This window comes from Saccostrea cucullata, unplaced genomic scaffold, assembly GCF_032062105.1.
Source record: "Saccostrea cucullata isolate Sc308-1 unplaced genomic scaffold, CSIRO_AGI_Scuc_v1 ctg25, whole genome shotgun sequence".
Classification (NCBI taxonomy): Eukaryota; Metazoa; Mollusca; class Bivalvia; order Ostreida; family Ostreidae; genus Saccostrea; species Saccostrea cuccullata.
The window spans coordinates 587,456-605,715 of record NW_026937967.1 but is presented as its reverse complement, the minus strand read 5'-3'; the positions used below and the strand labels follow the sequence as shown (position 1 = coordinate 605,715).

Below are 18,260 nucleotides of genomic sequence, written 5' to 3'. Positions count from 1 at the left end.
GAGAGAGAGAGAGAGAGAGAGAGAGAGAGAGAGAGAGAGAGAGAGAGAGAGAGAGAGAGAGAGAGAGACTCGGACTTCTGAAGAAAAACAGAGAATTGACAATATGTAAAATATTTATTGTAAACATAGAATTATGCAAAAGTCAACGACTATTATTAAAATCATGTTTACTAACTAATTGCTAATAACACAAATACTAGTTAAAACTTAAAAAAAAAGATAACAAAATTAAATTCATCACGACAATAAAATCAAAACAACATTTTTTAATTATAAGGAAATAGACAATTCATTATGAATGGAAGGACGGAATGGCAGGTCAAACATGAGTATTTAAAATTATATTCACATTTATAAAATATTTTTAAAAATAATGTGCACATCAATTTATTGCTAGAAGTCATTAGAAGCTGAAGATATAAATAAATAAGCAGACTGTATACCTCAATAAACAAGTCAATAAAATATTAAAAACAGTTCTTGACAACTTTTTGTCGCTTGTAAAGCAGCAGCATTGAAACAAAAATTAAGTAGCTACATGAGCATATAGACAAAAAACTTCAATCTCAGTTCTCTCTTATGTATCTTTTAATATTTCACCAACTTTTCAAAAGTCATTGCAAGAAAACAGTGATTAATAAAGGTTTAAACACTCACATAGGGGGACCTTACTTGTGCGCTGTTAGTGCGTAGTTCCAGGTCGCTTATCTCGAACAATTTCGAAAAATAAAGGAATATAAAAAATTATATGCACCACTTACGTAAAATGGTTATTCTAAGATATCCAAAGGGTGTATAGCCCTTCTACAGACTGTGTTGACTAGATCTGCGTTAATATTAAAATTACTTTTTTATTGGCTTTCCTAGTAGACTTTAAGCTAGTAAAAGTTTCCTTTAGACTAGTGTAAATTATAAAAATACTCTTGGTAATTTTTGAGCTATGAGAGCTGCCTTATTATTAAGAAGTGCTTTTTTGCGAACTTCCACACCCATTACAATCAATGGTCAAAGCCATTGAAGACACCGATTTATCTTTTTTTCTACATTAATCTTGATTTGTTTGATAAAAACATAAATAAAAAATAGTTTTTTAAAAAATAACAACAAAAACCCTGCTGCAATGGATATTTTCAACTCCTAAAAACGCATATTTTAATCAGCCATAGTGAATTTTTTTTTTACAAAGCTGTTTGTTTCCGTGACTAAACAGATGACCAAAAACCATTTTGGAGTTTTTTTTTCATATAGATCATTACCATTAAAGTATGTAACCATGATACATAATAAAATTAGTCTTATATTAAGCAGATATTCTTTATGCAGAACGAATGTGTATAATGTAAGAAAGCAAAATGATTGATTACATGTATTATTTGTAATTATACATTTCACACTAAATGATAAAAATCGAACACAAAGTTTGACAATACAAACTGAACAATCTATTTAAAATGATTGTTTATGTTGTCAAGGAAGTAAAAGAACAATTCAAAAAAAAAAATAAGAATAAAACAAAATCGTCCCAAGGTTAAAATAAAATACAAAACAATCACACATGCCTTTAAAGTTTTTGTTAATTTGTTATGAAAGAAACAAAAGAATTCAAGGAAAAAAGCCAAGAATGACATAAAACCTTTGCCTGATTATTGCAAATTCAGGTTATTTATCAAGATGGCGGCGGTTTTTTCCTCATTATGCAATGCATTCAATCACATCTAGTAATCAAGACACCTCCCAAGTACAAAAGCATACAGAAGCACGTCAACAGTTTACCCTTAATCAAAACTAAGTAGAAAAAAATGCATAATCTCTTATGATAATAAACGTGGAAGGAGACCCCATGCTACCATTCATTATTTCGACTTTGTCCGATCCTTCACCAAAAATTTAATTAACAAACATTTCATCTTTCGAAATATTCTGGTTTTTTTGCATTTCAAGAATAGAATTATAATTTCAGTGAACATTTCTCGGCGCAAATCAATAAGTAGGGTTTCCCTTCAACATCCATATCAATCATATATTATGATCTTTGGCATTTAACTTCATTCATCTAAATTCTCAAATATCCATCATTATTGCTGAAGATCTTTTTCGAACAATTTAAAAGAAGTCTTAACATGCGTGTGTGTGGTATTGTATGCAATCCGAAACTTATATCCAACCTCATATCCATGCTGCGATATAATGCAGCTAATTTCATTTGCTTTATCATCTTTAAAGGAATGTTCTCCTAGTCTAATTAAAGAGTTACTGGACGGTTTGATATGAAGTTTTTGAGCAAGAAATCCTATAAAAACATCATCAAATGGAATATACGGAATATATGACATAACATTAAAGAATTGATTTACTGTATTCTTATTCAGAAATATACTAGCACCTGCTATATAGGGTGGATAACACAGATAAGGATAGTCCTTTTCAGATATATAATGCTTACTTTCATTATTTCGATCTGGAAGCGGTTCCTTGATAAGATATCCACTATAAAGATAATTATGTCTATCCATATCTGCTTGCAAAATGAAATTGATGGTGTTTAGAACATTCACGTACATATCATCATCCACTATGAGTATATAGCTTGCACGTTTGCAATATTTTAATATCCAATCAAATGCCATCATAATTTTATAAGTATTATTTGCGTAAGAGTCCTGAAAATCTTGTTGAATGATATCCTTGTGAAACTCGTGTTCATAATCCACGAACACTCTATCCGACTCGCTGTACCCAAGAAGAAAGGAAACTCTGAATCCTCTTTTTTTAGCATCTTTGCCCCATGTTTCTCTGATAAAACGCCTCTTCCTAAAATTACCAGCCGCTGATTTCACAAGTACAAGTAAAGTTGTTCTTGAATATTTCTTACATGTTTTGTTAGGGTTGTAAATGTATGTAAAGTTGTTAATGTTTAAAGAGTTGGCTTTTCCAGTTAAAATTTCATCTAGCGAAACATTTGAATATCCAAAATCCTTCTCACAATAGTATTCATTTGTATTTATTGGAGGGGGTGGTAAGGTACTCGTGTTGTTAAGAACAAATATTACCACAGTCAAAAACAAAATATACTGCAATATCAAAGACAGTTGAAAACGAGGTGGTCGTATGATGTTCAGGAATGAGAATCTTAGCCCTTCTTTCCTTGAAAAAGGAAATTAAAAAAGATAATTAAGAGCAATATCCAATACATTAAATGAATGTTAAATATATTTGTAAAGAAACATTAATGTATTTGAATTACATGTAAACGAGTATAGTTTTCGTAATCTTTATTATAAACCATATATCCAAACTTCTGATATTACAGACATATGAATTTTATATTCTTAAAAAGAGAGTAAAATTTATATGAAATATCAATTAAGTAATATATAAAGTTATAAAAAATAAAAAGGAATAATTCTATTTCTTCAAGGACAGGAATACCATATAATTTAAAGATATAACAAAATAAAAAAGAATACTTACAACATGTTCTTCACCTGCAAAAAGAAATATACATATTTATTACTAATTAACGATTTCTACAAGACATCGATTGATTCCTATGTAGTATGGAAAGGAGGAATGAGTAAACATACATTGAAAATTCATAAATACATATATATTGAAAACATATGGCTGGACCGGGAATCAAACCAGGGACCTCAACTGGTTTTAACTTACTAGTCAGGTGCTCTACACACAAAAAAACTGAGCTATAAAAAAAGAATGTCACTTAAAATAGTTAAAATGTTTCCTAATTTTTTTGAATGAAGGCATTCCCCCTTTTTTTAATCCTTATTTGAATTTTACACGTCTTCACTATTTTTCAATCCGAAGACACAATCTCAATCATTCACCTTGTCTCTGGACTTAACATTAATTTTGAATTATACATTGCCTGAACAAGGTAGGCCATATCACCATCTGTAGTATGGAAAGGAGGAATTTTTTCTCTGAGTAAACATACATTGAAAATTCAAAAATACATATATATTGAAAACATATCTATGGCTGGACTGGGAATCGAACCCGGAACCCCTGTATTTCTAGTCATGTGCTCTAACCACTGAGCTATCCAGGCCGATGTCCTCAGTCCAGCCTAATTTCCTACACCTATATTCATTGGAGCAACTTAATTTCAGAAAAATATGTCATAAAAATTACCGGTAGATAAATTTCTGTGAAACCTAAACAAATAACGGAGCAATAGTAGATTTTTTGTGACCTGCGATATCTTATAAGACAGTAACTCAACTGGTTTTAACTTACTAGAAAGGTGCATTTAATTGACTTACACATTCATTGAGTTTAACACCCCTGTTTAAACAGTGAAAATTTATTCACCTCTAAAAAAAACAGACAAGAGCAGAATATAAAAAAAGAATTTAATACACCTAAAATAATTAAAATGTTTCCTTTTAGTTTTTTTTTAATGGAAGCAATCACTTTTTTTAATCGAGGATAACCATTATTTGAATTTTACACGGTCTTCATCTATTTTTCAATCTTATGAAAGAGGCTCATTCAATCGGTAATCATTTACGATTATAAAATCTTTTCTCTGTAGGATCATCTGATCAGTTTGGCTGTAATTAATTTTGAATTTACTGGGAATAATTGATCTACCCCTGGGGACCTTGCAAGGGTTTTAACAAGAATTTTCCTATATCAGCTTCCTATAGCTAGAAACGCATAAGTGTCAGATGTACTGATTTTTTTCTCTATTCAGTCGTTACACATATAATTTACCCATGTTTCATAACTGCTTTGCTATCCTGAACGATGGACTAGAACAGTAAGCAATTGATTCTCAAGTTTCTCTGCGTGACAAATTATGTGCAGTTACATGATATTACGTGTATGAGGCACAATGTTGACGCACCAAATTATCTTTTTCATGGACAGATCTCTTGAGGTACACCTGTATTAACTGACACTTTCAGCTCAGAGTCAAGAATCATTTATTTTTATTTTTGGGGGTTTACACTTAGGTCGTGTGTACCTCATTTTCGTCAGAGAAATTATATCTAAATCAAATGAAAATGCTGAAAGCATTCTCGGTTGAACTGGTAATGGATTCTTTAAATAAGAATGGATTTAGCAATTAAAAGTGATTCAATAATATAACTTCTTATTCAATTTTATATTTGATTCATACAAGATGTTACCGATTTTATTAAAAAATAGCATCTTATAAGTTTTGATATTAAAAACTGCCAAACATTCCGGATCCCGATTTTTAATTTAAGTCAAACTTTTCGTCTGATTTTACAAAAGTTGTGATGGATAATATTGAAAAAAGATTTTTTATTTTGGATGAGTTAAAACCCTTGTCTGAAAAAATTTGAATTGTGCTCACTCTTTCCTATTCACATTAACATCAGTGAATAAAGTATTGTTTAAATTAAAATTGTGCTCAACAAAATCATCCTTCAGCTTAAACTCCAGCAGAAGACGGTAATGTAACATTCTGTTGTCAAGGTTATCATAAAGCCATTTTTTTTAAAAAAAGAGACTTGCATGTAACAACATTAAACAAAGTCAAAGAAACATTCGAATAACATTTTTTTTTTTAAAAAGGCAATCAATAATTAAACAAAACCCTCTCAAGGTTACATGAAACAAGTTTTTTCAGCTATAGTTCATTTGTCATTGGATAAAAAATCATATAAACATAAAGATTTTGCCATATCAATGAGAAATTAAAACCCTTTCTCTGAAAAATAAACCAATTTTTTCGTAATATTATTGATAATTTCAATATGTTTTATGCATACATATTTAATTTTCCATTTTAACTGATGGTTAGAATGTAGTAAAATATGTATGTATATTTTCTGTATTTTTGCTGTTGCATTTTTAGAGGTATATACTCCGGACGTTATGAAAATTAATGCAAAGATATGTTTTTATGGGTTTTTAGGCTTTGCGTTGATTAGTTTTCAGCTAAAAAATAAAGAGTCAGAGATATCACGTGATTGTTATTGCTAGTGGATGCTGCAAGTGTTTGTACACACCATTTTTTGTAAGAAAAACATATTAACGATTTCGGATTATTCATCTTGATCAATGCTTAATAATCAGTGGATTAGCAGCAGAGCATAGGACTTTATATACAGTTGATATCATATGTAAGTGGTGAAATCATTAATTAAACAAGACCCTCTCAAGTTTACATGAAACAATTACACAAGTTTTTTCAGCTATAGTCCATTTGTCATGGATAATCTAAAGAAAAGATGCCATATCAATGAGTTAAAACCCTTGTCTGAACTATTCCAATATCACGTTATTGATTAAAATGGTCTCAACGGCCCACTTCCTCATTAAGGCTTGGAATTCTAAAATATAAAATAATCAAGACACAAATACAAAATCACAAAATAATTACGTCAGCATTTACGAGGGGTGATCAAAAAGTTCGCGAAATATCTATATATCTACAAAACCACAATTCAGATTAGAAAAAAAATTTGGTACATACATAGCCATACACAAGCTCTATAAATAGCATATTCTGAATAAAGTTTTGCTCCTTGTTTGTGACCTCACAATGTGAAAATGACGTCACTATTTAGATCACTTGTGACGGAAAATGGTTGTCTCAGTCGTACTCGTTCAACTAACGACTGTACAATTTATTGAATATCTTAGAAATCCCTTTGCAGAAGCATATAATATTTTGTACACAGTTTATTAAGACAAATGGCTTTTAATAAATTTAATCAATGATTGGATTGAACATTTTAGTGAAGGAAGGGAGATGGTGAAAAATGATACTTGTTATGTTGCCCAGTGAAAGCAACTTCGAAAAGTGTTTTTTTTTTAAAGCAATTTGCTACTAAAGACCTCCAGTTTACACATTGAAAAATAGTTGAATATTTGAACAATAATATAATTATTAAATACCTAAGATATCTTTTAATTTAGATTTTAAACATATTAGATATGATAAAAAGGAGGCACCCATTCTCTATCCACCTTAAATAAACGTTTCTCCCGAGCCAGAAGATTTGGGTTTTAATGGTCGCAATGCTTATTTTTGGAAAGGATATTCTTATCCACCCATTCTGTAGCCGAGATTTGACCATTTCTGACAAATGAACTGTTCTTGTTATAAAAATTAACTTACATGGAAGTTAATATAAAACTCAGAAAAGTATTTCAACTTTTGTGACAGAACGCTACAGAGGTGGTCACGTGACCGCCTCTATCACGTGATTCGTGCAAAAGCAGAGCGGTGGTTGATGTGTAATAAAATCGGAGAGGACAAATTTAAAATTTAATCAACACTGAAACCAAATATTGTTTCTTTTATGGAAGTTATTCAATTAGTTCGCGAACTTTTTGATCACCCCTAGTATCTTAATTCAAAACAAAGAAAAAATAAATACAGACTGTTTTCTATAAATAAAAAATATCGATGGATGGCGACGGAATATTGCGTGTATTATTATTTAAGATTTAGACTTTGACAGATCTTTCGCAGAAAATAGCTTAATATTTATGCCTTTTATAATATTCCTTGAATTTCCCCCTTTTAGAAGTGGATTATAATTTCAGTGAAGATATGTCAGACCGATTTGCACAAATCAATTACAGGATTTCCCCCTTCATTTGTTTCAATATTCATGATGCTTTTAATTTGATCAAAGGCAAAAGGGAATTTCTTCAATACATGCTCCCCTGGTTTAAGTAGCACTATCTGCTCTAGCATTTTGAAATGTCCGATTGTGAAATAAAATAACTTACGTGACCCATTATAAAATAAGACTGACAAATCCAAATATATGAGTCCAGTATTTGAAAACGACACCCGCCTAATATCCGTATACATGCAGGGCCATATATTTGCTTAATATAAACCGAAATGCAAGATGATCCTTCATTTTTCGTAATTTGAACCTCTTATTATGCTAGAAATAAAATCATAAAAAGGGTTCATTGGGATTTCTATTTGAATAGTACTCGCTTGACTGTAAATTGATTGCATTCTCTCACACTTTAAAAACAAACTAGATTGATCAATTTCAAATTGAAAATCTGGAAAGTTATAAATCTATATAACAAACATATGACAATTAATCTCCTCCAGTTTAATTGATTGTAATATCAGACAAACCAGAGAGCTACAGGCTGATTTGTCTGACTGAATTTTCTTGAGCAGAGAGCTAAAGTCCTGCAGCTGACAAAAAGCAACACTGTTAAACGACCCTAATTCCCCCAAAGGAAAAGGATATTCATTTTATTTTCACATCTTTTAATTGAATTTTATATAAATGAACTTTCGTACTGCCTATATGTTAATCAAATCCACAATGTACGCTCTTTAGAATATGATTGAGGAGGTTATATGAAGTGAAAAACATAAATCTTATCTGGCGATAAAGATTTGATTTAAGAAAAAGATTGTCTTACTGAAAAACTTACTGAAAGAAGTTCTTCTTTGAAAAACATCAAAGGATTTTCATTTTAAACTGCATTTATATCAAATGTACTTTATACCGGCATAGTTAACATCAACATTCATCCAACTTAATTAAGTACAAGAAAATGATTGAGTGAGTTATTTTTATGGGTGGCCTACTAGTATTTTACAGCTTTCTAGAGATATAAAATCGGTTTCCGGGTCAATTGTCATACTTTGCATGCCTGAAGCATTAAATCAAACATCGTGGTATTTGAAAGTCATGGGCTTAGAAATAAATGATACAGAAAGATCCTGTTAAACACTGGTTACATAGAAGGATAAACTACGTGTATGAAGCAAATGGTGAATTTTAAAACTTACAAAAAAATTCATATGACATTTATTCAAATGACCTGAAAATTTCTTCAATTAATCCCAACTGACTATAACTAGTATATTACCTTTGCAAATTCACCAATAAGATAGATGCCATGTACAATCAATATCTAATATAAATCAAGATTGGGATCCTACCTAGGACCTGGAATGATGACTGTTGTTTTAATTTCTTATTGAATCTGAACACCAATACATGTCTACACTGCAAATATATAAAGCATTTTTGACCTTTTAATTTGAAAATAAAAAACATGTACTTACTTTCCATAGAAAATAAATCCAATTTCAAATCCATCAATGTCAGTCTCCAAGAAAAAGAGGCATTCACCTCTTCCTTATTCTAATCTACAAAACAAATTAAAAAAAATGTCCGTTATATAGCTTTCAGTAAAATTATAGATTCACAAACTTATTCACATTAAATGGCCAATTTCATGTACAGACAAGTTACTTGTTTTCTTCTTGGGACTGTAAATCAAATTTGAACTGCAACTTGCATAATTTTCTGATACTTTTTTGAAATACATCGCGAGGAAAAACTATTAAAAAAACAAAAGGGCCGGAGTGACACTCAATTTACCAATGGTTTACTCAATAAAGTAAAACAAGATTTATTTATTTTTAAACCAACAATTATGTATTCAGTTAGAATTATGTTGGTTCTGTATTTACTGCCATTCGGTATATTCACAATTTACAATATAGTCACTATTTCTTAAAACTTTTACATCAAATCTTAAGTAGTAAAAATCCATAAATCCATTTTTGAGAGGCAAAAAATTATTGCTAGCAATTACTGAACCGTTTTTGTTGACATGCAAGATAATAAGTTGCATATCAACATGCAAGATAAGTATGTTAACATGCAAGATACAGGTATGTAAGTTGCATATCAACATACGTATCTTGCATGTTGACATAAATTAAAGTTGCATGTTGATATAATTATCTTGCGTGTTGACACCATTATCTTGCAAGTAGACATAATTATCTTGCATGTTGACATAAATATGACGCATGTCTTCATAAATATGGTGCATATTGCATCTACATTGTATGATGTCAGATACTCGTGTTAGTAAGTAAATTTACCCATAATTTAAATTAGTTTCTTATAAAACTGTATGTCTACATAACCTACATTACCTTGCATATTGGCATCAATATAATTATGATGCATGTCTACACAGTATTGCATATTGCATGTTAACATAATTTATCTTGCATGTAGGGGGCAGAAATATGCCACCATGGTATAATGGTCCATATATTAGAGAATTTTTATTCACATACTGTTCCGGTGAATGACTCTAAATTTAGACCTAAAGTCGGCACCTAGGGCCATTGAACAGAAGGGTTTTCTATCAGAAAATTATATGGCGGCCCCATAATATTTATCTGGCGGTCGCCAGAAATTAAATGGCGACCGAAAATAATTATCTGGCGGTCGCCAGATCCATTCATCGGTCGGCCGCCAGTTACTCATATGGTCGCCAGATAAAATATCTTTTCTACCTGGCACCTACGGGCTTCCGTATATTATTGTATATTCGACAATATATTTATGTATTTTCTAATATCATTATTTACTATAACTGAAATGTTTATAATATCAAAGAGGATGTTATTTTTATCAGTTTAGAAAGAGCTAATGTTACTTACTGCATTCGATTTATAAAGGAATCACAATTTTTGCCATAATTCCCGAAGCTCGTAAAAACACTTTTCCATTTTTCCGTTCAAAATAACTGACATCATTAATCATTTACCATATCGACATGCTTGTAAACGTGTACAAGAGATGGAGCAAAAATCAAAGACCATCTTTCTGGAACAAGTACCCTGTTCTTTAGATCGATTTTTGTTTTTAAAAACACATTTTCATGTCTCGGTTAAGTGATCTTTTGGGGAAGCATCTATAATTAATCAAAAGGGAGTGTAAAGGTGTTTTAAAGGAGATTTATTATCCATTGTTCTACACAATACGGTTCTTGTCATTGCCAAGTATGAAAACCATTTTATATCTACCAATTGTCCATCAATAGAACTACAAATGATTAATTTATTTTCAATTATGTATGCTGATGCCACAGTATTAATGTCAGAAACACCAGAGGGTTTACAAAATATGTTAAATTCATTGTATTCAATTACAGTAGAGTGGAGTTTAACTGTAAATGTTGAGAAAACAAAAATATTAGTCTTTAGAAACAGTGGATATATTAGAGCTACTGAATACTGGGAATATGATAGGAATACTGTAGAAGTAGTTAATGAGTTTAATTATCTTGGTATGTTGTTTAATTTTAATGGTAAATTTGCAAAAACACAACAACATTTTGCATCACAGGGAAGAAAAGGCATGTATAGTATTTTTGAATAGAATGAAAGACTTGAATTTTAATGTTAAAACACAATTAGATATGTTTGAGACTTTTATTAGCCCTGTACAGTTTATGCGTCTGAAATTTGGGGATGGCACAAAGGTAAAGATATAGAAAAAGTACATCTTTCATTTTGTAAAAGAATACTTAAGGTTAGACAGAATACATATAACAGTATGGTATATTGTGAATTACGTAAATTTCCTCTTGAATTGGTAAGGGAAAAAGAAAATCCTTAAATACTGGTTAAAATTAAGAAATAGTGACAACTGCATTCTTCAAGCATGTCTACAAGAAAGGTTAGAAAATAATGATGACTGGATTGTAAATATTAAAAATGAATTTCATAGGCTTGGTTTAGCAGAACCATTCAATAGCAATTGTACAAACAGTAACACAATTGATATTTTACAGCAGAGAATTTGTGACGAATTTATCCAAAATATTATGTCAGATTTAGGTAAATCACCAAAATGTCTCATTTATCAACACCTTGTGGATAATTTTACCCTTCAGTCTTATTTATGTAAACCAATACATCTAAAATATAGATTAACAATTACCTGCAGATTAAGACTATCAGCGCATGACTTAATGATTGAACAAGGAAAATATACTACAACTTTGAGAAATAATAGAACATGTAGTCTTTGTCAATTAGGTAACATAGAAGATGAATTCCATTTTGTGTTAATATGTCTACATTACAACATGTTAAGACAAAAATACATTAAAACCTACTACTCCCGAAGACCTAACGTCCTTAAATTGGTACAGTTAATTAGTACTCAGAATATAAAAGAATTATGTAAATTAGGAAAATTTTTGCAATTAGCAAGTGCATCAAGAACAGTCTCCTTATCAAATTTATAGATTATCAGAAATATTATATGCTTTGTCCATGTACGTTGTATGTTTATTTCATTATTACATATGTTAAAATGTGTGATTGTAAATATTGTCTATGAGATTTATGTTTCTCGACTTCAATAAAATGAACTAAACTGAAGTATGTTTAATTACAGAATTTAGACTTCAGAGAAAAAGATGTAATTGCAGTACATTACTATTATTGGGACTTCTTAAATTTGCTTGACTTAAATTAATACTGTAATAATATACAGTTAATCTTTTAACTCGTATAGATAAATTAATATATTCTATATAAAGAATTTCAATCTCATGACTGCAACGTCTATCGGTTGATATGCAAATTATGAAACGCCATTTATGTTATTTGAAACTTTCATGACGTTTTTTTCGTTCCTCAAAATTGCTTGGACTTTCAGTGAAACTTATATTATCTTATCTTTAATCGGGTCATATTTCCACTTGAAAAAAAAAATACTTCAATTTTACAGATCTTGATCAAAATCAAAAATGAAAATAGAGATGATATACAGAAGACACAAAATTTATCTGTTACTTTGTTCATCATAAAATAAAATTAATCATTCTTTGATCTTAAATACGGAAATAAAAGCTTCCTTAAAACTTTTTTTTCAAAAATAGACAAAGATTTCTTTTAAGAGAAGAAAAAATGGATATGAAGAAGAAACAGGACGAACATCTTTGTGGAACTTAGAATGAAATCAAGAATGTAATGCATGTAGCTAATCCTTTATTGAGCTGAAGGCCATAAAACACTGAAGGACACTATACCAATAACTGTACCTAATAAAGATTTTTTGAACTCAGCAGAAATCGGTGGACTAAACGAGACCAATCTAGAAAAAAATTTTTGGTATTAAACACGAAACCACTCTGTGTATGGTACCTTGTTTTGACGCAATGTAATACACAAAGGGAACTGATTTCTTGATATCAGTTTGAATAGCTTACGTAACCTATACAAAAGAGGAACGGTTTCTTGATTTGAATAGCTTACGTAACCTACACAAAAGAGGAACGGTTTCTTGATAAGAGTTTAAATAGTTTAAAGCTTTACTGTTTTGAAAAAAAAACTTGTGATATTATGCGTAAGCAATACTTTTTTTTAATGTCTTAATGTCTCAATAATATTTGCTCATTATACAGTATATATATTGCAAAATGTAGATGTTCTAGAAAACTTTTTCATGCATTTGTAGGATTTTTGTCATTTATAGACCTCTTATGGACTTCTATACGGAAGCCGATTGGTGCCAAATAGAGAAATCTTTTTTGGGCCGCCAGATAACTTTTTTCTACCTAGTACCTAACTTCTTTCGTAGACTTCAAATATAAACCTCTCCGTTAAACTAATAAAACAACATTCTTATATCAATGTGTAAAACTAACAAGTTTTTTTGGACAAGAAGTATGCAACTTTCTTCGTAAGGCGAGAGTGTTGATTTGCTAAAAGTAGAATGTGCTAGGACGATGCTTTTATATATACAACCCCTTACCTCGAAAATCTTTTTTTTTTTAAATTTAAATGAGCTTTAAGGATATTTTTGTGCAATACATCTTTGACAATTTATGACCCAAACATACTTTTGATGGCCTACGAACAATACAGATTTTTTAAAAAAAGATTTGCTCCGTTGTCGCTGGCAACAGGCAACAGACCCTCTCCTGTTTTATGCTGTTTTGCATTACTAAAAATTAATAGTGCAATGTTATTTTCTTCTTCATCATGTAACATACATGTATTTAAATATCTTTACCAAAAATGAAAGACAGCGTTACAAAAATTTTATTTCTGTAGAATTTTATCTGAAAATATGCCGATTTTTAGTTCTGACCAACAGTTATGTTCGAAACGGGGCGTTTTTTTTTTGGTTTAAATGTTGCTCGAGTTATGATATGCTCGATTTAATGATGATACGGTCAACCGTGGCACATTTTGATAATCCTCGAAACCTGTACCTGGTTTTCAAATGATGTGAGAGTTATAAATCAGCTTTATTTTGCTAACTCGAATTTAAAAAAAAACTTTTGTATGATTACTTTTTAAGAATCTTATTTACATTCACTGGCAGATTGTTTTATGAGAAAAAAATGAACTTTCGAAAACAACACCTTACGACTAAATTACCTTTATACCTCGAAATTAATGAATCAAGTGGTTTAATTTACTTTCATTTTAAATTTACTTTATATTCTTATTTACTTTAAAAACTCTTTGTACATTTTGAAATTGTAATCTTGCAATAATTGATATCAAGAGAAACTGTAATAAAGAACTTCATTTGTAAGTCCATGCACATTTATTTGTTTTATTTTTTATTACAAATACATTTGTTTATAGTCATTTTTTGCATCCATACAAGTAATTCTAAATAAAATTATTGATTTCATTGCATTCTCTATGTGTTGTGTTAGTAATAATAATAATAATCTTTATTGCCCAAGACATACATCTTATAGCATTAAGTAAATATAACAAACATCAAATAATAAGTTATGTGGCATGGTAATATATGTAGTATATAATGGTAGAGAGTAACAAACTTAAACAACATTGAGTTTATACATATACTTTAGACAGAAAATGATTTTTTGACACTTTCACGTACTTCAAAAGCATGGTGGAGGTAAATACCTAAATTGCACAGTTCCTTGAAGTTTTTTTTACACTAAGCAGCTGTATTAATTTGAAAACTGTTAAATTAGGAAGAAAGAGTCATTAGGCATTTTGATGTGCCTACACATGTATGAAATTTGTGGGGGTTTTTATCGCTGTTTGGCACATTATTGCCAAATAAAAAAAAATATGGAAGAAATAAATTAAAACCCTGATACAAACACGAACTTTCTCAGAATGCACTTAGACACTATGTATAAAGTACTAGCATGTGAAAAAACTACATGTATGTCATTTATAAGTGAATGATTGGGGATTACATCTATCAGTCGATTCGATACGCAATAGCATGTTCTACGTACATGTATGAACAATTATAAGTTGATGAAACAAGAAAATCAGTAGTCTCGTTTAAAGTGTCGTAAGTTCTTTGATAGATACGATGCCCTTGTCAGAAAATGCAATCTATAATTAAATCAAATGCTAATTGACGTTTTTCAAACTAATTGTTAGGCCATTATTTACATACTGAATTGTCGCTGGTTTTTCAGTTTTCTCTCGATCATGACAAGGAGCACACGGCGGATTTGACCGTCCATAGGGGATGCTCACTCTATATATGGCAGCTGATCCCACCTCTGATGTTTTAAGGGTCCGTGTTTGCTCTGCTTTACAATTTGTATTGTTTAATTGACTTTTGGTTTTGAATAGTGTTCGTTATCTTTGAATATTTCACTTATTCTGGTTTTAGATTTTAATATCACTTTCAGACTTTGAATTCTTTGAACCAACTGTTTCCCACATTTAGAAGCACTTTTAAAGAGAAAATGCTTACTTCTTTTTATGAAGTTGATATTCATTTATTCAAAACATCAAATTTTTCAGCTTGGTTAACAACAGCAAAAGCAAAGGCTTCATTATTTAATTGCAACATTTTTATGCTTAAATGTAAAGAGCTATAAGTTTGCATCAGATATGAAAAAAATGAATAAATAATCCATATTTTAACTTTCTAACGAAAATCTATTTCTAAAATATCAATAACAGTATAAAAAGTTTACTTGCTGTGCAGGTATTCAAAGACCAGCTAGTGTGATAATATATATAGAGACGGAATGAAGTATAAAGGTAAATGCAATAGGGCTTAAGAGGCACCCGCCGTTTAATTTTCAGTAAAACTTTACGGTAAATAGATCTTCTGCATGAAAGAACAAGAAAACCTAGATGTTGCTTGCTATCATTTTTCGCCCGGAAAACTCTATTTGTAAATTATTTTATTATGGTGTTGGTAAATATTGATACATTTATAATAGATAATTAGGCAATGTTACTATTGCAAATGAATATTTTGCGAGATGCAGACTAGATACACTAGGAGGCATTAACTATATGTGTTTTTCTCTTTTCAAAAGATTTTGTATTCTTTAAAAATTTTTAAAGATTGACCTTTGATCGTTATCTTCCCTATTTTGATGCAGCTACGTAACACTGTGTAAGGAGGAACCCATTCCTTTGGGCTGTAACATTCAGGTGTCGTAACCTCTTCATAATCACAGTACACTGGAGAAATTCATTAACTTAAAGTACGAACGAATTGTAAAATGTATGACAATCAAAAGCAATTACTTAACAGCTTAAAACAAGTTCAGACCAATATCAACAGTTTAAAAAGTGGGGATGCCAACCCCACCCAAATCCCTACAACAAAGATCAGACAAAAAATAAACTGTCCTACATGGATAATGTGATTCCGTGGAGGAAGTGGGTGGTGAGTGTGTGTTGGACCTTTGTCACATCTTTTCTCACAATCCTGTTCGACCTTACAGTAACAAAAATGGACGGGGTGGGTGGGTTGGAAAGAGCAACCAGCGTCAAAATGAAAAATGTTCGATTGCAAAAGACTTTGCTCAGAAATAACCCCGCCCCATCTCCTTCGACTTCTTCGGGCCTACATTATCACTCACATGAAATTTCTCTGGACCCGAGCCTCTCTATACACTGTACCAACATTCACGCCACTGTAATCAGCAGTGGAAAAACAAGTACGGAATCAATACGATACACAGACCTTTACCGACCTCAATCAAATGGCTACAGAAGAACTACGCCGGTCGTCGTTCTCTTTTGATAAAGAAGACTGACTATGGTTTGCCCCTTTGCAATTAAAGTATAATATTTACTTCATAGATTATGGTACAGATATATAATTAAGATGTTATCCTATACAAACTGACTGCAAAATCAGGTAAAATTATCAAATGAATAACAGTTACTTCTGTTATGATATTTCATAGTCTCTGCATGGATTTGTAATAAAAAAAAAGAACTGAGTGATTTACGTAACTTTGATGATCTTCATACAGATAACAAATACATGTATTATTTAACAGCTTTGGGGCTTTCGAGAGTAAAAATCAAAACCACTGCTGGTGATAAGAAAATGGGGAAGAGCATTAAGAATGGTATGCATCTGATAATTATGTATTTGTTTTTTCAAGCTTGAAGGTTTCTTTCTGGATATTGCTTGTTAGATAAAATGCATAAAACATCAAGAATTCACAATTTTCAGTAGCAAAACGTACAAAACTTCAATTTTGACACGTATTAAATATATCTCACTTGTGCAAAAGCAAGGGGCTTTTCCCGTCCCATCTCATCACATACAAAAATCATGCATTTCGTGAATATTTGTTTTTAATAAATTTGAAATTGTATGTTAGTCTTACTTTGGAGAGAAAAATATCCAACAAATCATCCGTCATAGCTAGGAGTCGAGGATTAGTAACATCTATCCTATATACCCTGCTGCTCTACCCTGTAAATATTTATTAAATCCGGATTCTGCAATCGCCAACAAACCCTTTAATACTCCGCCATAAAGAGCCAATAAATTGACAACTCGAAGGTCCGATTTAAATGAGAGAAAAAAATCACTGGTGTCTTCTGGTTGTTTATATTGACAGTCAGTCGTAGCAGAAAATCAAAGACCAAAACATGCTTTAGAAATCCATTTGAATTGATTTTCATCGAGAGGAAAACAAAATAAAAATATTTGTAGATTCAAATTCGGTTACCGGTTATTTCATCTATAATCCATTAAATGAAGCAAATCAAAACCAATAAATGAAAGTAACCCCTTTATTCAAACGAAAAATTCATTTAAAGTTTCAAATGCAATATCCGAAAAATAGCCTAGGTTTTAGTCTGTGATTAATTAAGTAAAAAATTAAAAGCTGACAAAGATAGACTAAATATCTTTTTAATTAAGGATTTCACATCTTATAAATTATGCTTAATTCGACAAAAAATTTCACTCATTTTCTTGTTCAGTATCTGAAAGCAGTAAACAAGATTGATTTTCTTGCACACATTTCCTCTTGTACGAACATTTTTTTTATTTATTTATTGTCGATACCTTGGCCAATTTGTATCGCTATAAATGAATTCGCACATACTGTAATACGGTTTGTTCCCGTTTTGCACACATTTGAATTTCAGGCATAGAAATAATGTGTTCTAAACGGGAATTTGACCAGGTGAAATAAATACTTAATTGTTATAGTCTGTACTA

General features: G+C 30.7%; 1 protein-coding gene across 2 annotated transcripts; it reads right to left on the bottom strand.

The window, feature by feature from the left end:
• Positions 1-248: 248 nt before the first annotated feature.
• LOC134249156 (beta-1,3-galactosyltransferase 5-like) lies at positions 249-17,743 on the bottom strand. 2 transcript variants are annotated; one of them, XM_062731511.1, is made up of 4 exons: positions 17,416-17,743; positions 9,059-9,142; positions 3,472-3,485; positions 249-3,144 (listed from the first exon to the last, which is right to left on the bottom strand). In XM_062731511.1, the coding sequence occupies exons 3-4, from the start codon at positions 3,474-3,476 to the stop codon at positions 2,076-2,078; spliced, it is 1,074 nt and encodes a 357-aa protein (XP_062587495.1). In that variant the 5' UTR covers positions 3,477-3,485; positions 9,059-9,142; positions 17,416-17,743; the 3' UTR covers positions 249-2,075. The 2 variants fall into 2 exon arrangements, with proteins under 2 accessions (XP_062587495.1, XP_062587497.1); XM_062731513.1 differs by lacking the exon at positions 17,416-17,743 and adding an exon at positions 10,460-10,538.
• Positions 17,744-18,260: the final 517 nt, after the last annotated feature.